Source organism: Sceloporus occidentalis, unplaced genomic scaffold (assembly GCF_023333645.1).
Source record: "Sceloporus occidentalis isolate IW3139 unplaced genomic scaffold, rSceOcc1.0.p SCAF_89, whole genome shotgun sequence".
NCBI classification, from domain to species: domain Eukaryota; kingdom Metazoa; phylum Chordata; class Lepidosauria; order Squamata; family Phrynosomatidae; genus Sceloporus; species Sceloporus occidentalis.
In genome coordinates, this window is record NW_028317069.1 from 3,501,731 (window position 1) to 3,525,700 (window position 23,970).

The 23,970-nt window shown below is 44.7% G+C and overlaps 1 protein-coding gene and 1 pseudogene across 5 annotated transcripts; one reads left to right on the forward strand and one right to left on the reverse strand.

Annotated features, from left to right (window-relative positions):
- Positions 1-3,167: 3,167 nt before the first annotated feature.
- LOC149284747 (cortexin domain-containing 1 protein pseudogene) lies at positions 3,168-3,332 on the reverse strand (annotated as a pseudogene).
- A 3,868-nt stretch (positions 3,333-7,200) lies between these two features.
- LOC149284748 (aryl hydrocarbon receptor nuclear translocator-like) lies at positions 7,201-22,049 on the forward strand. Of its 5 annotated transcripts, none has more exons than XM_089496260.1 (22): positions 7,201-7,222; positions 9,322-9,433; positions 9,564-9,617; positions 10,481-10,525; positions 12,520-12,564; positions 14,688-14,901; positions 16,110-16,323; positions 16,430-16,532; positions 16,705-16,770; positions 16,874-16,959; positions 17,108-17,184; positions 17,330-17,464; positions 17,843-17,917; positions 18,218-18,369; positions 18,720-18,830; positions 19,380-19,461; positions 19,832-19,955; positions 20,184-20,286; positions 20,690-20,837; positions 21,187-21,346; positions 21,453-21,601; positions 21,960-22,049. In XM_089496260.1, the coding sequence occupies exons 1-22, from the start codon at positions 7,201-7,203 to the stop codon at positions 22,047-22,049; spliced, it is 2,367 nt and encodes a 788-aa protein (XP_089352386.1). The 5 variants fall into 5 exon arrangements, with proteins under 5 accessions (XP_089352386.1, XP_089352387.1, XP_089352389.1 ...); XM_089496261.1 differs by having other exon boundaries at positions 20,693-20,837; XM_089496263.1 differs by lacking the exon at positions 12,520-12,564.
- Positions 22,050-23,970: the final 1,921 nt, after the last annotated feature.

Consider the following 23,970-nt stretch of genomic DNA (forward strand, 5'->3'; position numbering starts at 1 on the left):
TGTATTTTATTAACATAATTGATACACATTATTGGGGGTTTTAAGGCCCTGGGCTACCCCCGTACCCAGAAAACACTCGTAGCTCCAAGAAAAGAGGGGCATCAGGGGAGGAAACAGTGACAGACGGGCTCGAGGACCCCAGAGGGACTATCCTTCCGAAATAGGCACACTTGGGACATATGGCCACGTCCTGTATGTGGGTTTTAAAGCCATAACGTATACAGTATATACACACCATGCACAGTAAAGCAGTAACTAACTAAACATCTCGGGCTACCAAGAATATAGACTTTAATAAGTTCTTTACACTATATTGTAATTGTATAAGCATGTTGTGCAGCACACAATGCCTGAGACAAGCCTTGATCGTGTATGTAACATGTATGTACAGCTGTGAACTGAGAAATCCTGCAACTGGGATAACTACAATGTCACAACAATGTATACAAATGTATCCAACACCATCAAACATTACACTGAGGGGCTTCTTCTGAACAACATCCACTCCTATGCGGGCAGCAACGAAATCACCCCATAAACCACTTGTTAAATGTAGGGGTATTCCTGGATTAAACATGTAAAACTACACTATGTGCATTGCTTGTGACCCCAAGGCATGCACCCGATCTATAGCATGCTAAGGGTTACGTATAGACATGTATGTGCAGATCTCCCAGAGGAGGTGTGGGGGGGGCATGCCCGGTGTGTTGTGTGTGTATACATATAGTACACACGTGTGGTGAGTGTCTGGGCATGCGCAGTGTGTGTCAGTACCGGCAGCTGCAGTTTTCCACTCTCTCTTCCCTCACCGGCTTGTTCGTATTATCGGTCCAGTCGTTCTCTCCTCCGGTTGCCGGGGTTACGAGCCGGAAGTCCCTCTCCGGAACCGAAAAAGCTTCACCGTGCGTCGCCGGAAGTGACGCAACAGCGGAGCGCTTGTTCGTGAATGAGGAGGCGGGACAGAGCTGGGTTACAAAAACCCGCGCGTACAGTCGAAGGGCTGGGTTTATAGGGAGAGGGTGCGTGGTTAGCACGGAGCAGAACCGTGACGTCACTGTAGGCGGTGCCAGAGGATGGACTTGTGACGAGTGGGTGTGTTCAGCTAGGAGTATGGGAGCGGCTCTCTGTAAAGGGGCGTGGTTATTTGAGTGAGAGGGCGGTTTTTGATGATGAGCAGCTTTGTGGGTGATGGAGTGCAGCGTTTCTGGGAGCACAGGTAGGAAGACATATATTTTGGACCCCCCCCTTCTGTGGACCACAACTCCCATCAGGCGTGTATCGTATAGCATAGCTTTTTAAACCCAAATGCCCCCTTTCCCGTTTGCCGGGAATGAGGGTATCACAGGGTTCTAAAGCCCAAATAATGTGTATAGCAACCACAGGAAATTGCTTTATAAATGAAACCGTCCTGCTCTGTAACATAAAAACCATAACCCATAAAAATGAATGGTAAAGCCCCGCCCCTAACCACACCCCTTAATTAAAAACTAATCCCAGCATTAAGAATTGCAAGGTTATTCTAGATCACCTATGTTGGGTGTTTGGGTGTCTAGAGCCTGCCATATTGGCAGTACCCCTCCATGACGGCCCATCGTTGTGGACATAATTACCAACACAACCTGCCGGGCAATTTCTCCTAGAACCTTAACCAGTCGTTGGTCTCGTCTTCGATTCACTAGTCATATGCCTACGCCATGCATGTTTAAATCCCCTCACTGTATTAACCTCTACCACTTCTGCCAGGAGGCTGCTCCTTAAATTTACCGCCCTCCTAAGTAAGTGATGCTCTGGTTCTATAAGCAGCAGAAGGTATCTCCACTCGGTAATCAGACTCAACGTATAACCTGTTTGGTTTAAGAACGTATTTAATGTGCGTAAAACAGAGAATTAATACAAATCTCTTTGTGCTTCTCATTGATGTACATTCCGTACAATAGAACTTATATCGAGTGCATAGTTATCTAAAATCCATGGTATGTCTGTTATAAAGCTGCCCTACTTAACCCTTCGAAGGGTGCTCAGTGCATTCCTGACCCCTCTATACGTTGTAAACCTTGGATTAGAGGAGGCAGCCTGTTTGTTTAACTCTGTAATCTGTGTTATATAAATAAATGATAAGAATTCCATACCTGGAAAGTCTCGATTTGACGAGCTGTCTTGATTTCTGTTGTCATGGTTATATATGACTTATACATGCATAGTTGGGGGCTTTAAATTCCATGCATGTGCATTGAGAGTCTGGTTGTGCATGCACACAGCTAACCATGCAGTAGAGTGTGACATCTAGCCAAAGCCCTACTCTCTAGACAGTTGGGAGCTATGTTATAACACGTGTTACAGGCGTTCATGTCAGTAGAGTACCGGTTGTACCATTGGCTGGCAGGGGTTTGGAAGCCTTGGTGAGCCACGAGCTGGAAGACGATTGTGAGCGTTTGGTTCAAAGGCAAGGCGGCTTCCTCTTGAATCGCTGAGCCAGAAACATTTATGGGACGGTGATCTAAAACCCTCCTCCGTCTAAAGATAAGTCATAGGGGTAGGACAGATTTCCCCGTTCTTCCATGCTTGTTGAATAATTATAACCCGTCCATAGAGATCCATCAGCCAGTAACATGAGCTGTGGTCTTCTCCTTTGACCTCCCATGGTCGCTGGTGTGTGCTGTGCTTTAGGCACACGCAAACGTACATGGTACGGGGTAAAACTCTGATGTGATTTGGCTAACAATGTATCAATGCACTTAACATGTAGGTAGTCGGTTGTGTTTGGGATGACTCCTTATAACAAAAGTTGGGTCACTAGGCTTCAAGGAGACTACATTGTATCCAGCTAGGAGGTAAAAGAAAGACCAAAATAACAAAACAAGAAGGTTAAGGCTATTACCATGAACTAATGTATCCGGAAGACATGTATCCATACCATATATCCCCAGCCGTACTGTGACCAGAATTATGGGACAAATGTTGAGTTGAGCTTTCTGGATCACACAGGATAGTTCAATTTCAAGTCAAGCCCATCATTGTGAAATGTTGAGTCATTTGATGCTATAGACTAAGATGTCAGGAGGTCAAGATTTTCAATTGATAACTTTCCAGTGCTTTCGTGTCTAGAAAGAAGCCATCCTAGAAGACACTTCTCATGAATCTATGGAGAATCACCTTCTACGTAACCGTTATTGGTCCTCCCACATGGAGTTTGGGATGTCCTTGTAGGGATCCATGATGAGTTTTGCACAACGGACAATCATCATGCCCAGAAAGACGCAGAGAAGTAGGAATAATGCGATCGCAAATCCTTTATCCACATCCACCACAGGCAGCAAAGTAGGATCATCCATACAGAGGTGGGTTCTCCTCTCTTCATCTGCATCAAGGAGCTGAGATCTGTAACAAACAGAGACGTGTTTGGATATAAAGGCTATAGGATATAACGAAGCCCCCTTTAGATCATACCACAATAAATGCGACTGGCGGCTACTGCTATTGTGGATAATGACCACCTGCAACCGGAGGGTGTCCTGAAAGTGAAGGACAGTCTATGGCGGAAAAGGTCATGGACAGGGGTAGGCTAGCCAGTTAGTTATTGGCCCGCTATCACAGAGGCACCCAGTTTAGTTTTGTCCCCAACTAATAATATTCAAAAATATGATAGTACCAAGTTTCGGAATGACTGTATTACCCAAAATAAAGAGAAATTTTACATTCTGGTGTCTAGAATGCAGTTTTTTGAAGGAGTAGCTGCAGGCTATGTGAGATGATGTCATCAATTAGACCGGACAGGTCGATGCAAGGTGATACTTTTATTGGCTAACAGTTTAGAATTTAAGCTTTTATGACTATTTATTCTGTAATGCAAACCATCGAAAAGTACTCTTTACTTAAAAGACTTGGTATTAACCCTTTTACAAAGTTCTCCTATACGAAAGATCCCTTTGGCATTGGGGACTCTTACACAAGACTACTCTGTCCTTCAGTCACTGGATCCCAAGGTGTGGTCTGAAGACCAGCCGTGGTCCTGAAGACCTCCATGACAAGAGTCCAATTCTTCACCATAATGTTTTAAATATAATCAAGCTACTCTTGTGTGACGATTCCATTTGCCAGATGATTAAAGTAGGGTGGTGGAGCAGGGGAAGTGGTTCTCCAAGACCAAGGGCTTCCTAAAATCAACACTTTAAAACCATTACATAATTTTTTTAGGTTCGTGGAGAAAACTCTTTTATAATAAGCGCAAACCCTGGCCAGCACTTCTCAAAAGGGACAATGTAACGTTTGCAAACAGCGGACACGCGTTTATTTGAGGTTCCCTCCACAAAGACTCTCCATGCCTATGTCTCTCTCTTAGGGGGTGTGTGTGTGAAAGAGCAGTGTGTGTTAGCATGGATGTGTGTGTGTCTGTATAAGACGCTAGCCAAAATCTAATTCATTTCCGCAGTCAGGGTATAAAACTCTAAAATTCAACCATGTGTAAGGAAAAAAAAATAGCTATTATAGGTAAGATTAACATTATTTTTAGATTAAGTATCCTACTTAATGACACATTTAGATATTACTAAATACCTGAAACCCTAATTAAATATTACACGTAACGAGATAATGTTTCAGCAATTCAAAGATGGCAATATGATCTGCGGCTGGCGGGATTAAATAACTTTCACATAACAAATTAAAAAAAAACCGCTATTTTTTGTAATTTTTTTTTTAAATGAGGTCATCTATGAAATGACTGCCTGGGAACGGCGGCGTAATTTATGGTTGTCCCAGTGTGGTGCTCGGTGCAGCTCCATCGTACGTGTCTGTGTGTTGGAATGAAATGTGTGTTTGAATGGGGAAGGGGGGGGTGGATACTGCAGCTTTTGCCGTGCGGGTTTATAGCGCGAGGATGATAGCGTGGGATAGTGCCACTTAATTAATAAGCCATGCAGGGCTAGAAATTACCTGCTGATCCCGTCATTTGTGTCAGTCTCAGCGCTCGCAGTATGTGTTAGCCGGACCTTGTCATGAATTGTTTAGGAAGAAATGCTCCAGGGTACGGTTTCAGAGGACATGATCGGCTATCCTACAGACAGCCTCAAGGGCAGGAAGAGTCCCCCTCCTTTCTTTAAGACACCAATGGGTTGTTCTTCATCAGGAGGCAAGGATGGAGACCTTCTTAATACATTGTGGCTGTCCCAGGGGAAGCGAGGAGGATAAACGCAAAGCCATGATATAACCTGCATCAGGATGAGCTGCGGAAGAGGGAGAGGGGTTGGGAGAGAGACAAATGACAGGAGGAAAAAGAGATCGTATTCTAAAACTAGAGGGTCAGAGGCTTGGAGGTAAAGTAAAGAAGCTTTACTTTACTGAGAGGGTGCTTGATAAGTGGTACAGCATCCCAGCAGAAGTGGTAGAAGAGTGAGGGTATTAAACATGCATGGCATAGGCATACGGCTCCTGAATCGAAAAATGGCCAGTGTTTATGTGTGCTGGTGTAAGAGTGTGTGTGCGTGAAGTAGAGCGTGCGTATGTGTGTATTCAGCACATGGCTGAAGTTGTTCTTGCAGCCACCGATAGGTAATCCTCTAAAACGCACTGTTATAGATAATGTTATATCATAAACAAAACTGTATAACATTTTATGCAAGAAAAGGGTAAATATGATGGATTTTACACATTTTATACTATTTTGTTCAATGGTCCTATCGGGGTAGAGCCAGACCACAATATGCCAAGGGGTTCTCCCGGCTGTGCCTGGATGACGCAATCCTAAAAGGAATACATCACCCACCAGTGAGGACGCAGAAGCGTTACACACGATTCAACCGATTACGCAATCAGCTGACCATATTTACAAACAATTGGCAAAAAAGATACATTCCAGTCTTTCGTAACAAAAACGTCAAAAGGAAAAATAAATAAATAATCTCAGTAATAAAGCTGTCATGATGCATTTTATTGTGAAAATATTTACTTTTAAGCATCATTGAGACAAAAACTTCTAGCAACAAAATTATTTAAAGCGCCATTAAATAATTTTGACTTTGCTGACGAAGACAAGGTCGTATTTTATTCAGACCTCTCACTCACTCTCTCCCGCTCTCTCACTCACTCTCTCCCGCTCTCTCATTCACTCTCTCCCTCTCTCTCATTCACTCTCTCCCGCTCTCGTGCAATATGCTTGCTCCCTACCTTCTCCGTGTCCCTGTCTCCCTTTCCTGCAGCTCCGCTTCTTCTCTCGCCTCTTCTTGTTTTCCATCTTCGCCCGCTTCTCCTCGTGTCTTCTTTTTTCGCCCAATAGGCTTAACGGAGAGGCTGGCTGTGGCTCCACCCTTTTGCGGAAGTGCTCCGGGAGGCCAGAATAATGCAGAAACGCTTCTCTTTCTCCGCGGATCTGTTTGCAATATTCCGGCCTCCCGGAGCACTTCCGCAAAAGGGTGGAGCCACAGACAGCCTCTCCGTTAAGCCTATTGGGGGACAGCCTCCCCCCTCTTCCTCCAATCAGAAGGTTTGACCCCTGGTAGGAGTGTTGGCCGAGCCAGTGCGTGGGAATATAACACGCGTGGAGTTGTGTGCGGAGGGCGTGTGGGGGATTCACCACAGAAATGTAAATAGGCCTCTCAGCTATAAAATTTGCTTTCTAAATATAACTTATGCTATTTTATTGCACACGATTAAGATTTTTTTTATATAAAACATATATATATATAATTAGTGTATATATATAATTACTGTATATATATACAGTGCATATATACTATAGGAGAAGACGGGCACACCTTCCAAGGACAATCTATGACCATAACTAATGACCCAAAGCGTTCCCATCACTAACCAATCAAAACACACATACATCAGCCAATTACAAGCTTTCCCTCTCTTGGCCAATCATAATGCACACTTCCTTTACCCTCTCGAATGCCTTCGTTCCAACAATCAGAGCGTTCTTACGCAACCGCAGAGCGCGTCACGACGCAGCCTAGCATGCTGGCTTCCGGTTGAAGCCACTGGGCGGTCGCTTCTCGCCTACGGTCGAGCGTCATTGGCTTGCATGGAAGTCTGTTACTCCGGGTGTTCCCGCCCTCACCGGCAGTGTAGGTTGAGAGTCGTGCCTCATATTCCTGTTTTAGTGCTAAATAATAACAAAAAAAATACCGTAACCAAAGGAGCGCGCACCGGAGCTACCGCCGCCCACTGGTGACCGGAAAGAGTTTTACGGGTACATAACACATGGCAGCGGCGGCTCACCCGGGTAAGGAGGGCGAAGCTCGGGGAGGGCCTCTTACCGGGAAGGAAGTTTGCGTTTATAACTGGGCCTGCTCGCTATCTATCTATCTAATCTATCTATCGCGAGAGGCTGTCCCAGTATTATATATGTATTTATTTATATATAAATATTTAAGTAATATATATGAGATTTGTTTTGTTTATAAAATATAAATATATATAACTTTAATTTATTTATTTATATAATAAATAATGTTTTGGAGAATTTTAGTATTAAGTGGGCTACACTTTCTAAATCACCGAATTTCTCTGCACTAAGTGACTTTGTTTTGCACGTATCGTCCGGGACACGTAGTAACTTTTTTTTTTATTTTTAGAGTTCTATAAAGTCAAAGCAGTGATTTATAACGCCGTAAAAACCCAAATAAATAAACCTAACGAGCGAGCGAGGAGACGCTTTCTTCAGTCCCACACACACGGGATTCATACCGCGATGCGATACGTTGGCTTTCCGGTTATTAATTGGCCGTTCCATCGGGATTTATGCCCTTAAGAGTCTAGAACGTTTCATCTAGAACATCTCCAGACCAACCTGGAAAGGCATTTGAATGGGAAATTAGCCGAGTTAGGAACGCAAGTAAAGCATCCAGCGCGGGACATGTACAAAAGATACTTTAATTACCTGCGTATTTCTTCCCGGAACTGACATGTTTTAGTAATTTGCAGAAATTTATGGGCACGTTGCTTGGTTTTGATGAACGTCGCCTCCAAGGCTACCTATCGCTTCATCATAAACGCCGTCCCTGACTGTTACTCTGATAGCAATGATCATTATTACTTGTTTATTTATTATCGCATTCCATATGTGCAGAACTGACTCCCATTGTGTCCCTTTTAATTAAGAATTTTATGGGTTTAAGGAAAATATAATTCGATCTCCAACGACGTTTGTCACAGGAATGAGCGAAGAAACGTAATTAAGTGTTTTAATGTAGTTCACGTATTTTATTCCTCTATCGGTTTTCTTCTTTTTGGATATTATAGCACGCGCTTAAAGGCAAAATAAATCTACCCTTCGTCTAGTTCCATATAAATGACTTCAAAAATAAATAAATAAAAAATGACAAAACCATATTTTTTATTTTTTTTCCCCCCGTTTATTTATGGTTTTTTTTTTCTAGGTTTTATTTTGCTAGAGACCCTCATTTTTTTGCCTCCTTTTATTTAACCCTTGGTGACGGGACCCGTTTTTGGCCAACGGAGATCTAAAAATCTGTTTAAAACCAAACAACTTTCTAAAATTCCACAGAGCAACAGAACTCGAGACGAGCGATTTAAGGCTCGCAGGGACATATTTTCCAGAAAAAGCAGAAGTAACGGAAACTTTATATTTTTTGGCGTAACGTTTGGAGTTCTTCTCCGCCTATTTTCTTTTTTGCCGCAAAACAAAGCAAGAGTTTAACGCTTTAGAGATCGGGTGTTTGTTTATTTTACTCTTAATCAAGAACATCCGTTTTTGGGGTGTCTGCTGGCGATCCGGAATACATTAAAGCAGTAAAGTTCGGGAAACAATGAGCAGAAAGCCTTCTGAAGTGCGTTACAGCACCCGGGAGGCCACTTAAGCTGCTTTTTGTTTAGAACGTCTTCTTTTGGTGCTTCGTTTACCAAGTGAAATGAAAGCAAGATGTGGCGTGTAATGTCTTTAGGATATTTCGGGCTTAGGAAGAAGAAAAAAAAACCTCACGTCTGCCCCGTATGATGTAAGAGGTACCTGGGTAGCAGTGGCCCCCGCGGGCAGTATTGCCCCTGCTTGCTCATGGAACCTAAAGGCTTGCAAGGATAATAGTATCCCCCAGCAACCCGCGTGCCTGTTGTTTGCCCCGTTAAAAAGGGCCGAACTGCCCCAAGAATAGCCCCAAGGTGATTGTTTTTCGCCAAAACTCATGGAGGTGTAGCCAGTAAACTTGTCTTGTGTAGGTGAATTGAACGTATCGGCCCCCGTGGTCACTGATTACTTTTAGCACACGACGTGGAAAAGGAAATGAAAGCGCGTTAAAATAAATGTCTCCGGCGTTGTCGTAGTGACGTTCTTTTAATTTTTTTTCTCCCGCCCTTGTGTTGTAGAGATGGCGTCGGACGTCCCGGCTCTTGGGGTCACCATGGGGGCCGGAAATCCTGGTTCGAGCGCGCAGGCGGGGGGCTCCATGGTGCAGCGAGTCAACAAACGTCGCTCAGGGTATAAAAACGTATTTACACCTAAAATACAACACTCATTAGCTTAATATATTAATGTAATTTTAACACTTTATTGTTGGGATTGATTTGCATATTTATTTGTTCCTCAATTTTTTTGTTTCGGCCCACAGGTTGGATTTTGATGATGACGACGACGACGACGACTCCAGCAACAAATTTCTCAGGTAAACGACTTGAGCTAAACGTCTGGTTTTGTTCAAATTGATGTCATGTGAGTTTGTGACTTGGATCCCTGCTGGACAAATGGCATTGGCCTGGTGCAAAATCTCCAATTAATGGGGGATCTTGGCAGTTATGGTCAAACCACCCCCCCCATCCACCACCCATGCTTATAGATGGGAAGCCTGCATGTGATAATCCTGCACATCAATGCCGGAGGTGAAGGATACCCGTCACGTTTACGCTGCCTGACGTGCTTCACGGAGAATCCTTCTCGGTCCAGCACTAAATAGCAGCGACAACAGGACCAGGAGGGGGGGCTCTTGTTTAATATTTCTAACACGGCATTTGCGGTCAAATAGTTTCCTTAGGTCAAAAAGAAATGAACGGGGTTTAACCAGTTTCCTGCCGGGTTGCTTAATCGGCGCCCTTGATTAGATGGGATATTGAGTATCGTACGACTGATTAATAAGCCCACATAAGTAACCGTTTCCGAACCTTGACCGGTGCTTATAAAGGTTGCTTATTGGCATGCCGACACTTAACCTGTATGATCAATGTCCGGAGGGCAGTCGTTGGTAACTAGTGTCTATCGTCCCAGGGGCCACCGAGCAACACAGCGGGAGCTTCAGATTTTGCTTGGGGCAATGCAACTATTTTAACTTTAGTTAATATTTGCTTTATCAGCTTGTTTTTCTAGCTTCAAATAACAGGTTTGCTGAGGTCTGTAAAGTGCTCCAGGTGCCTGGGGCAATGGCGAGTGACAATAAGCCCCCTGAGCTGTTTTGACAGAGACAAGATCATAATAGGTCCCAGAAAAGGGGCATTGAGGTCACCATGTCTAATTTGTGTGCTTTCCTTTTCACAGGTGTGACGATGACCAGCTTCCCACCGACAAGGAGAGATTCGCAAGGTAAATTCCCGGCTGTTGCCTCCGAGAGTCTCCTGCGGCATTCGGTTTGCGGCAGGGGTGAGCGTTTCGGTGCGCAGACCGTTTGTTCCTTTTTTCCCATTTAAAGGGGTGCAAAAAAGAATTCAATATGCATTCTGTAACTGTAAGAAATAAGAGGTTAACTAATTAAAGATAATTGCTGGAGGCTGCAGCTCCAGAGTACCTATAATCTTGTACCTTAACATTGTCTGCTGCATCAGCCTTGGACAGCTCACATTAGCTGGGGGGGCTACTCAGAATCCTGCGTTTATATCGGGACGGCAACACCAATGCTGGGTCCCTTAACCCTTCCGGAGTGTAATGGTGGGACGCCCTGCAATGCATTAACTACGCTTAGCACAATGTTAGTCTGAGTCTCGTCTGAGTTACCCCCCCCCCAAGCGACTCCCTTTGGACAACACCAAGCCGCCGGCTAGCAAACACACCGCTAGCCGGCGGCTTGGTGCCCGTCAGCTGGCAGATGCGTACAATAGTCCACGTCCCAGTGCGATGCCATCTCCCTACTCAATACTGAATATACTAAATACTGGCGTTTTGGAATTACTGAGTATTTACGTTGTTTGCTATTATGTATTATATAAAATGCAGAATGATTGTAACCGTGTATGAGATACATATACAGTGTAACAATTATTCTGCATTTTTTTTGTATGCGTTCTATCTATGCAGTGAGCGATCCCTAGGTTAGTTCTACTGATTAGTTTGTCGGTTTTATTACTTAATTATTTATTGGAGAAATGATCTTTGTCATTGCCAGCCGACCTCCTGTTGTAGTGTGTGTTTGGTATATGCTGCCTTTGCGTCACGTGCACGTATAAACGTGTTGCATACAATGGCAAGGCTGTATAAATGGAGACGTCTGTCCATTGTAAACGGATCAGACAGCGGAGCTGCTCCCCCAAACTTTGGCTTTATTCACTGAACGGAGACTTATCAAGAGAATTTGGTTTCAAGCCCTTCACTATACATTATAGAGGGCCAATACTAGCAAGTTCAGGCCCTTTATAATGTTTAGCGAAGTCGAGCCCTCCTGTTAGCTCTCCATTTAGTTAACAGACCCCTCTGTGGTTCCCCTATCACACCCGATTGGTTGCGTGTTATTATTTGAAAGCTCTGTGGGCCAATAGAAAGACGAGCTTTGCGGGCAGTCTGAGATTTTAAATCCGATCTGATGGGCATTTTCTATTCTAAACCTGATATTTCCGTTAATGCTGTAAACCCTGTTATGTGGTTGCCGTTCACCTTTAATTAGTAACCTTCTATCTGATATGGGCAGCTGCCGGACCAGAGAGTCTCAAGGGCCCAATGTTTTTTAATTAAATGCATTATCCGTCCGCATGCCCAGAGGCTGCTGGTGGGGATTTCTGCGCTGGAAATCAATTTGTTGGCCTCCTGGCTTCTATTCCTCTATTTTTTTTTCCTCTCTGAATTTTTTACCGTACCCAGGTCTGTTCTTGGATGCAGGGTCACCGGCTTTACCTTTGGAACATGACGAGCCATTGTCTTTTTACTGTATAACTAAATGTTGTCTTCTAACTTAGCTCACGTGACCGTGGTCGGTGCTTCATGGTCTATTTCGGTCGTACTGCATGTTGCCGAGTGTAATGCACTGCCCATCAGATGTGGATGCTGAATAGGACCCCAACCGCCCGGACCGAGAAGATATCTCATAGTGCTTTTAAATGAAGTCCCCTAAGCAGCGTTCAGCATTTTTGGGCTACGTCGGGGCCGTATGCATTGCATTGCAGAATCACAAAATGAGGATGTTAGCTGTATTCGTCTTCGTTCCCCTCTGGCTTAGTGACCCAGTTTCCAGATCACACAGAACCATGATATATAATATATATGTAACATTATAATATATTTGTTACATTTCCTCTGATTTTGTTGACCGTAGTCCTTCTGAGGATAGCGTCACGTGTCCTCTTAGCTTAGCCGCTTGGTTTTGTTTCCAGGTCGGACGATGAGCAGAGCTCAGCGGATAAGGAAAGACTTGCAAGGTAGGAGGAGGAACGTGGTTCATGCGTCTTGTCCCCTGGCTTTAAACCTTAACCTGTCCTGCCCCTGCGCGGCACTTACTGTGTGGCATGTTCTTCAGTAATACGAATACTGCAGGCTGCAGTACTGAACCTGGACTTCTACTAAAACCACTATGGATTCCTTCTCGGACTACTTCTTAATTTCTTCTTTCTCATTTACGTGGATAAAGCCACTTTCTTAGGTCCTAGTTTGTTTACAGACCGTGTTCCTGCCGGGGTGGGATATGTGGGAGGACCCGGGAGCTTGTACATGAAAATATGAAGAAGGATCCACCGCCTCGTATGAAACGGTGTTATGTGACTTGCATTTTGTAATTATGTTGTCGTATGGTAAACCATAGAATGGCTCAGTCCCAATCACCGAAGGGACCTTCTAACTAATGAAAACCTATGGAAGAAAGGACTTCGTTAGCATTGCTGTAATGAATCCGCTCATTGTAGATTGTGAGTGCCACAGAATATTACTTGACTACTTATGACTGCTTATTGGAACCGAATAAAATAATAAATATACTAACTTGGTGCTTGGCTACAGTATTATAACACTCAAAAAAACCCCAAAAAACTCTTTTTCTCCACCAGGATATATAAATCGACAGATACAGCATTAAAATATAATTCTATAGTCACGGTGTCAAATATACATAAATTTGAACCACTAACGAACCACCAACCAATAGGTGTTGTTTACTAACCAGCAGCGGTAGAAACTATGGAAGGAAGGAACCCCCCCCCCCCAAGCAAGATAGGGTGGTCTAAAGCTGACAGCTTATTGGACATAAAAATATATTAAATAAAATATGTAATAATAAAATCTGCAAAAAATATTTACAAAAATACCATATATATATATGTATATATATAAAAAAACCACCCTACCCATAAACTTTTTACCAGGCTAGCCCCGGGGAACGCGTCTCGATGTCCCGCTGGATAAGGCCCGTCATTAGGCCATCATTAGTGGATTTGTTTAGCGTGACATTAGCTTTGCGTAACAGATAGAGGGTCCGTTAATTCACAGGGTGGTCAGAGCCCGTTATCCTAGACCAGCGGCCCCCAGAAGACACGTATAGGTAGAGCTGGAGATGGAGTATAGTTTTGCTGACCAACACACAAGGGTCTGAGAACGTGTCTAGTTATGATCACTAACCTTGATGGGGAACGCTGGGGTTTGACAATTTAGTTAGTTTTGTTTTGTTCTATTCCTTGTATTGGCTTCATTAAGTCTCTAATCTGAAACCACAGAGGAAGTTCTTACAATCACTTTTCCCGTAAAGAAAGAGACAGATCGGGGAAATACGTGGTTCCTCCACACTTTTGCTGGATCTGTCGATCGTATTATACCCCCTGGTGGGGAATTCACGATTCGTGGCACTTTTGTGTTAATAAAATCTAAAGTCTCCAGACCTCTTCTGTATAAGTTCCATGTTTTTTTTGCAAGGTAATCCCGTATTGTGCTTTTGCAGCGGTTGCTAAGAGCCTTTGAGGGTAATGTACCAACGCTTGAAAAGTTGTCTTATCGCCATAGTAACCAATGGAATGATTCACTCAGCTGCACCGTTCCGTTTGGTCGCTATGGTTATAAGAGGGTTTTTCAAAGTTTGCCCCCAGATGCCAACATATGGCTTTCCCATGGAACAAAGCTCCTGAGGACACTTGGCAGAGTAGACTTATAGTCCGTCCTAGGAACATGTCACTGGCACGTGTGTCGTCCGGGTATAACGGGGACTGTTTTTTCACTGGGGGAAGGTGAATTAGTGAATTGTTTAAAGAGATGTTCCCTGCAGGGGCTGACAGTCTTCAAATGCCTAACATTCAAAAGAATTCTAGATAAGGTCGGGCTTTCTTGAAAAAGGTCTATTAAAGGGCCAAATTTTGTCTCCGCCGTGTCAGGACGGTTATGACACCCACTCTGTTCTAACCTGATTTTATCCTCGCCGTGTCGTGCATGTTGGCATGGTCGCACAGCCTGTTTATAACACAGATGGTCCGGTACTGCTAACAAATCTTTGTTTCCTCTTAAAATGCTCGGCTCCGATTAGATCCAGACCCTCGTGTTTACCTTTTTCTATTTCGTGTTGCAGGGAGAACCACAGTGAGATTGAGCGCAGACGGAGGAATAAGATGACCGCGTACATCACAGAGCTGTCGGACATGGTACCCACCTGTAGTGCCCTCGCACGCAAACCAGACAAACTCACCATACTGCGCATGGCAGTGTCTCACATGAAGTCGCTCCGTGGCACAGGGAACACTCCAACCGACGGCACCTACAAGCCCTCCTTCCTCACAGATCAGGTACGTGTACGCTTCGGGTAAAATATCGGATGTGTAGGAGTAAAAGCTTGTCAAAATGTACGCTGTCCGTGCCATGAATCTACTGATGTTATGTGGTCAGATCTGTTAAGTAAGGAGCACTTAAGTCTTCCACCAGCGAACCCTTTCAAGGGTTCATTAAAAAAGACAAGTGTCTTCGCATGAAATGTGTGTGTTAAGTAATGTTTCTCGTATCAGGGACCAGGGGTGTGTAGCAATGACCCCCTTGCCATCTATGCCAGTGCCCTTCTCAGTTCCTCTGGGCAATTTGTGTTTCCATAAGCTTTGCTTGAAACATTAACTCTGGTGCCACCGACTGGTGTTCTAGATCGCTTTTAGGACATTGTTTTTATCCTGCACATGTCAAACAGAAAATTACTAACCAGCAAACGAGTATTCATGCGCAGAAACCAGCGAATGAGTATTCACGCGCGGAAACCGGCGAACGAGTATTCACGCGCGGAAACCGGCGAACGAGTATTCACGCGCGGAAACCGGCGAGCGAGTATTCACGCGCGGAACCGGCCAACGGGTATTCACGCGCGGAAACCGGCCAACGGGTATTCACGCGCGGAAACCGGCCAACGGGTATTCACGCGCGGAAACCGGCCAACGGGTATTCACGCGCGGAAACCGGCCAACGGGTATTCACGCGCGGAAACCGGCCAACGGGTATTCACGCGCGGAAACCGGCCAACGGGTATTCACGCGCGGAAATTAACAAATTCTTTATTTAATATTTTTATCTGGCTTTTTATTTAGCAAGAATATATTTTAGCAGATCTCTTGTAATCCGACCAGTGGCTTCTAGGTGATTTCCAACCCTGCGAGGCCTTGAATCTACCATCAGGAAGCAATTAAAACCTTGGCTTTGCACAGCTTGCCTTTGTGGGTGGTTTAGTCAAGCATTTTATTTTCCCAGTTCAAGTATTTATACAAAAAATAAACAGTCGTTATGTTAAGGTGTTAATCAGTGGGTATCATGGGACCTTGAAAGCCATATTCTGAGAACCAAACGCTCCGTGATGAGAATTGCGAATCGTAGTACCATCTTATTACTATGCAAGTCTGTGGATATACAGCTTACCAGAGCAGCATGCGTGTATAACATATATATATATATATGTATTTTGTGATATACGTGACTTGAGCGGAGGCTGTGATCCATTCTCATACGTGGCTTTGTGCAGGAGCTGAAACACCTGATTTTAGAGGCAGCGGACGGATTCCTGTTCGTGGTGTCCTGTGAAACGGGCAGGATAGTGTACGTGTCCGACTCCGTAACCCCCGTCCTTAACCAACCTCAGTCGGAGTGGTTCGGGAGCACCTTATACGACCAGCTGCACCCCGATGACGTGGACAAACTGCGAGAGCAGCTTTCCACTGCAGAAAATGCGATGACCGGTGAGTTCACGCTCGGCCTTTCCCCGTTACCCAGGAATGTCTGTTCTTTTAACCCCACCGCCGCCTCCACCATGCCACCAACATATGTTCTCATCATACTCTGCAGGCAGGATACTGGATCTGAAAACTGGTACAGTGAAGAAAGAGGGCCAGCAGTCATCAATGAGAATGTGCATGGGATCCCGCAGATCGTTCATTTGTAGAATGAGGTGATGCGCGTTTATTTTCTTCGTTGTTGGTTTAATTCTTTCATTCAAATAATCATGGGGCTTTTAATAACCGATAAATACCAACTAAAGGGGTATATAGTGACCATGCTATGTATCACAATTACACAGACGTTGCGTTTATGTATGTATACGTGTGTGTATTTTTTGACAGATGTGGAAATGCTCCCGTTGACCCGTCTGCAATGAACCGGCTCAGCTTTATGAGGAACAGGTGCAGGTAACGCTCGGACGGCTTTATGCCAGGGCATCTGTGTACCGTATGGGGCATTTCCCTGACACTGCACGCTTATGTAATGAGGTTTTCGTGTTGGGTATTGTAGGAACGGCCTGGGTCCATCGAAAGACGGAGAGCCCCAGTTTGTGGTAGTGCATTGTACTGGATACATCAAAGCCTGGCCACCCGCAGGTAAATAACCGAGTACAGGAGGGAAGCTTATTTGAAAGGAGGAGCACCTGTTAGAAACTAGAGGCATGGAGGTAGCGCCGTGGATCTTCTCACACTGCGTTTTTTCCCCGTCGTGGCTAAAGCTTGTATCTTCTCTGCCGTTGATTAGGTGTCACTCTACCAGAAGACGATCCAGATGCTGGACAGAGCAGCAAGTATTGCCTGGTAGCCATCGGCAGGTTGCAGGTGAGTGGTTTTGTCTTTTTTTCAGTGTAATTACTTATTTTTAGAACCCACATCAAAATTAAGGAAGGTTTAAAAGAAGCCGTTTCTTTCACCGTCACCATATCCACTCAGCGCTTGCTTATTCCGTTTTGACGTCTTAATTTAGGTGACCAGTGCTCCCAACTGCACGGACATGAATAGCATCTGCCAGCCCATTGAGTTCATCTCCCGACACAGTGTGGACGGCATGTTCACCTTCGTGGATCACAGGTGTGCAGCCACGGTTGGCTACCAGCCTCAGGTGAGGAGCCGATGAGTATTAACATTTTCAGTGACTGTTCTGATGAAGGTTCCAGATCGAGAACTCTGACGCACAGGCACAGCTTTAATTGGAGACCGTTTATCAATGTTTTGTTACCACTTTTGTGCTGCGCAATTAATACTTGTTGAGTATCTCTTATCTGAAATGCTTGGGACCAGAAGTATTTTGGATAAGGGATAATATGACCACAGGAGAGGCCAGGCACTTCTTTCCTGTCCTCCCTCAGTTGGGAAGTATCCCTTATCTGAACTTCTCTTATCGGAAAGGGAAAAAAAATGGATTTTGGATAATTTCAGATAATGGACGTTACTAGCTAGAGTTTCACTTCTAAATACACTTTTTTCCCCTCTTGTACAGGAACTCTTAGGGAAGGATATTGTTGAGTTTGCTCACCCAGAAGACCAGCAGCTTTTAAGGGACAGCTTCCAGCAGGTAACTTGAGACTACAACGTGCAACCTTTCCATGGAAAAGTAGTCTCCAGTTTATCCATCCATGGCTCTAGTTATGGTAAAAACATGTGAATGGTGGCCATTACCCTTTAAGAGCCAACTGCATGTTTAATGAGTAACTTGCCTGATTCTTACAATTGTGCCTCTCCTATCCTGTCATTATTCCCACATGCTCCTTGTCTTCCTCATTACCTCTAGCACAGATCATCTGTCATTATCCGTCTTACCCAACTGATAAACCTTTTTCTGGGGTTCTTTTTCTTTTTAATTCCCTTTTTCCAGGTGGTGAAGTTAAAAGGCCAAGTTCTCTCTGTTATGTTCCGATTCCGGTCCAAGAACAGAGAGTGGCTACTGATGAGAACGAGCTCTTTCACCTTCCAGAACCCGTACTCCGATGAGATAGAGTATATCATCTGCACCAACACCAACGTAAAGTATGTCTGATGCCGAAATGTGACGTAACTAAGGTGGAACAAAGTATTAAATGCCAGCGTGTACAGAGCTGTTCCTTAAAGTTTCTATATGCCACGGTTGTATCGGTTAATGTGGAAATGATTGAATTTACTAAACATAGTTTCCTTCTTTCTTTTAAAGAAGGGCCGTCTGAGGTTTATAGAGCTGAGATTACCCTACATCCTGTTCCATGAACCCCGGTCTTTTAAAATGGATCACGGACTGTTAATGTTTTAATGACCGATCGGACTTCATGAAATGTTTATGTATTTTTTTAGTTCCGACCTATTGCGATACCCTCGGTCATATGTTTCTCTTTTATTTCCTCCAGGAACTCTAACCAGGAATCCCGACCAGCCCTCAGCAGCAACATGCAGAGACCTTCGCTAGGGCACAGTGTCGCACACCCGTTGGATATGGGGGCAAGTCAGCTGGCAGCCAGGTCGGTCTCATACTCAAGTGTACCGGGTGCACCTCTGAGTGCGTTCTTACAGCGGACCATCACAGATTAATTATTCCAACCCAGTCGTCTGCTGTTAAGTGACTCCGTAACCCCTCGGCGGTATGGAATAGAGAATTGTAGGAGGAAGCGCGCAGTGATATTTAATGGGCATTTAATACTGGTGGACCATCCTCTCATGCCTTAGATTTCTTATCCTTGAGTTCAAGAGAACTAAACATATTTGTTCGTAACTTGCGTCATTAAGGGATCACAAGCCATAGAATTCTTGGCATGTCTTTCATTAATGATTTCCTAGGAGACTCTTAGACTGGCAAAGAGCGACAGCTTTATTTCAGTCTGGTGTCCGGCGCCTGTAAATATATTTTAAAACTTGTGGGCTTTGTTTCTGCTGCTGGAAGATCCTTAGTCTGGACTTTCCCTGCTTTTCCCGACTTCTGTGCCTGAGATCTGTCTTAAGGAATGAAAACCATTAGGGAAAGCCGAGGTTTGCTTTGTTCATTGTGTGTTTCTGTGCTCTATCACAAACAGGCAGCAGCAGCAGCAGCCACCCCAAGCTCCACTGGACGTTGTCCCCAACAGAGATGCTATGGCCACGTACAACCACACTCAGGTGAGTAGACGCTCTGTGTGTAGTTATTGTCCTGTTTAGAATATACCGGTATTTTTATGTCCCTGTATAATACAAATAGCACAGAGCTGGCTCCTTGGTGTTCACTGTAAGATCAAATAACGCAACCTATGCTTTCGGCAACATGTAATCACGTAAAACACGATAGAGATAGTAATAAAATAAAAGCCGTCCGCTTCCTTTACAAGGAGGCGGCTGATTAGATCTGTTGGTGCATTTGCAAATGTGGTCGTTTTTATTTTGTTGTAAATTGTATATTTTTAAGCACTAAATACAGGTGTTGTACTGATTTCGTACACCCATGGGCCGCTTTCGCGAGAGATTACAAAGGAATGGTTATGTTTTGGGACAGGTACCGGTGCAGTCTGTGGCAGCAGCAGTGCCAGAACACGGCAAACCTCTGGACAAGCCGGATACTCTCTATGGACAGGAGAGAGACCCCAGATTTGCTGAAATGTACAACAGCATCAATCCAGGTAACTTTATGCTCCGTTTAATGACGGCCGTTTCTTGCCTGACAGTAACGCTTTATCGGAGTGCTTTAACGAAACCACATATTTTGAGATTTTCTTCTCATTGAAGTGACAGCTTCTTAAGTTGAAATGTCGCTATTGGTGGCTCCGGTGCTGTTCGGACATCCCAGTTGATCACTAGGCATTTGTAACTTTGAAGGAGGGGGATATGATCAAATATTTGCGTTGCAGACCAGAACAAAGCACTCAACGCCAGCGGCGTCTCGGGCAACCAGCAACTGTTCCCGCCGGCCAGTACGTTCCCGCCTGCACCTCGGCCGGTCGATAGCTTCAGGTGAGTGATGGGGAAAGGAAATGTGGTCAAGACTTATTGGGGGGTACTGTAGATCAGATGCTGAACTGGGAACTTGTATAACTGGGAACCTTTCTGGACACTTTCTTCCAGTGCATCTACCTTTTCTCCCTGTTTGGCTTATTTGTGCATCTTCCATGTCCTCCTCTCTGGCCTTTTGCCATAGCACTCAGGGCTAACCTTACCACAATATCTCCGTTTTAATTCTAGAAGCAATCTCTGGCATGAGGCCAGAAGGCATGACGCATCTATAGGGAATATACTATGTCATCCTGGGGATATCGCAGCGATAGTGAATATTAACATTTCTGCTGCTGGGAGAGAGAGAGAATAAGTCGATGTTTTGTGATACAACTTCCCTCACCCACTGCTCTATTCTTTCTAGGAGCGGTGGCATGGTGCCTCCCGCCAACATTATCCAGCAGCCTGTGTCCGCAGGGCAGATCTTGGCTCAGATATCTCGGCACACCAGCCCGACCCAGGTCACCGGGACCAACTGGAGTTCAGGAACCCGACCTTCCTTCACGGCACAGGTACCAGCACTTCACATGCTTCGTACCGTATGCGGATGAGAACCATTCGGCCCATCATCTAGTATGCCCCTCTTTTCTGATGTAAAGGCTCCAGTCTTTAAATGTCTGATGTGACGCAATGCTTATCTGAAAAATACAAATGGCGGAGTGGACCTTACTGTTGCCCAATTTTCTTTTTTTTGTCCCCCCCACAAGTCTGATCAGTTCCAACTTGTCAGTGTTGCCATAGCAGCAGAAACTGTTTCTTAACCCTTTATCGTGTTTCTTAAAGGGGAAAATAAATGGTTGGTTTGATTTTGTACGGGCAAATTTACTGACTCGGCCGAGATGCGCTCTGGTTTATCTTCAGCAGGTACCACCACAGACAGCAAAGACTCAGTCCCCACAGTTTGGAATGGGCAACTTTCAGACCACACCTGCCAACTTCAGCCCGCTGTCCTCGCAGAGCTCAACTTCCTCTCCTGCTGGAGCCGTCTACCCCAACATAGCCAGCCGCGCCTCCAATTTCGGTAAATCAAACTTCTTTTATGTCCACCCGAAACAGTCTGTTTCTTCCACCTTTACAACAGAAAATAACAGACCGGATCTGTACGGTAAATCTTGTGTTCTTCTCAGCCACCGAGGTGGGACAGCCGCGAGGTCAGTTCCAAACACGGCCCGCGGACGCAGTTGGAGTGTGGCCCCAGTGGCAGGGTCCACATCATGGACAGACCACAGCAGACCCTCACGTTCAGCCACAATCCAACCAGTCTGAGGTCTTCCCGGTAAGCGAATGCGCGACTCTCTAAATCTGAACGCTCCTCCTCAAATCCATGGGCCGGTTGATTAAAAAACACCAGTACTACGGATTTTAGGTTAAACATTTTGCAACCTTATTTATTGTAATTGCATTTTAGAATATTAAACATCTGACATACCCAGAGCCTGATTTCCCTTGGTTTTATATTGTAATGATGTTAAAATGTAACATTGGTGACCTGCTTTAAGCGAAATGGTTCATGGCTGAACCGAGCCAAGCCACCTGACGCCATTGAGCGATTCATTGCTGTTGGTTACATTTGTTCCAGGCGCCTCGCTAAAACGGTACACTTAACGTTTCTTCTTCTCCTTGCCGTGTCCCAGGATATGCTGTCCATACTGGGAGATCAGAGCGCGAGCTACAACAACGAGGAATTCTCCGAGCTCAACATGTTCCAGTCCTTCGCTGAGTAAATAAGTCGCAGCAACAAGGGATGAAACGCGTGATTTTAGAAACCAGCGTCAACTTCGCTTTCCTGCCGTCGGTGGCTTTAAACTCTTCTTTCTCCGTCTGACAAACGTTCCAGAGAAGCGAGAATAACGCTTGTGATGATGACAACGAGAGATTAAGCCACGAGGACGGCCGGCCGATTACAGGGACACCGCAGAACTGCCTTTTTTTGTAAGAACGTGAAGAGTGGCCGCGTGATGCCACCCTCCGGTCCTCACCAGCTTTAAACCCCATGTTTCACGCCTCCCATCTTCTTTTTCTACGACGCGCAGCGGTCTCGATCGGGCTTTCAGAACGTTGGGATGGGACAGTGCAGCACTCATGGAGTCGTAGAATCGTAGCATTTGTAGACTTTGCAGGTGATCGAGCTTGCGGTTTCTGGCACAGACGTATAAGCGAAACCGCCGGCAATCAATCTTAGGGTCTGACTATCAGGGATAACATTTGCGTAAGATAATCAGTCATAGCTGGTGCCTTTTTATGATGTCAGGAAGCATTTTGCTTAACTTGTCGTTGACGGGTTCACATATCTATCGGTCAATTGCGCCGAGGTATAGCACCAATTCCAGGTCCTGAACTTGAAGGATTTGTGTAGCTTGGAGTTCTTTGTGTAACCATCTTGGCTTTTGTTTGGAGGGCGGGGGGGCATACAGGCCAGATGCTTGTTGTTTTTTTGTTTTTTTTTGGAGTATTATTGGGTTTTTCCAGTTAAGGAAGATATCAGTGACAGATGCAGAACACCGGACTCTCCAGTAATAAGGATAGGTACTGGAGGGGAGACTCCAGCCGGTCTCGTCTTGTTGCTCTTCGTTAAAAGGAAGAAGCATTGTATTTTTATATATGGAGGCCTTTAACGGAGTGACGGTGACCTCATAAAGGTCTCTGTGCTTGTGATATAACTCATCTCCATCAATTTACACTTTGAGGCCTATTATCCTTTCCCGCCTCTCTTTTAGGTGAAAAGAAACCGGCATTCCTCCTGGCCAAGGCTGGAGATCACGTTGGTGGGCTGCTGTGGTAGCACTTAGACTATGCCCTAGTACCCCCCCCCCCCCCCCCGCCATTAACCTGAGCGTTTAGGACGAGTACAATATTTCATTGGCCCCAGTTTCCACATATAGTCCGAATCCCGCTGCCCAGAACCCCCGATCCTTTGAGTTTGGGAAGGGCTCTAATTGACTCGTAACAGACGAGTGTTTAGGAACGTTTTAACGCAATGACCTTCCCTCCGACACTTAGTTTTTATAGAGTTTATTGAGCGCTCCCAAAACTTTTTTCCTTCCTTAAATCGAATTTGCATTCAGTGCTTTTCAGCGTAAACGCTTGGTTTTCTGATCTTTTATTAATTCAGACATCGGGAAACAAAAACGTCACACCACATCGTGCAGAAGAGATTTATTTAGCATTTCCCCTGAAATAAGAGCGACCGTGGCATCTGTACCCAACGTGTCGGCTTTTTTTTTTTTTTTTTTTTTTTTTTTTACATTGGTGCTTTTTTTGTTTGTTTGCACAATTCATTGTGTTTAAAGAAAATGTAAGCTTATTTTACAAGTGGAGCTCACATTATTTTAAAAGAAAACAAATCATCAATTTTATATCCGGGGGGGGGGGCAGAACTTGGTTTTAGAATCCCTTATGGTCGGGTTGTATGCGGAATCTCATGTGTTTTAATGTTAAAGGAACCGATAACCCCTTTTTGGTTCATGTTTCTGTTAGTAACAAGAAAAATGTTCTTCGTTGCAGATATATTTAACCAGAAATCACGTTTTGTCTATTTTTTCTTTGTACTCATTAGCTGGCCTTGATCTCCTTCTGTTCTTGCGACCGGACTTATCCCAAAGCCTCATTTTGTATGCTTGGCCACCAGAGGAACACAAAATAGAA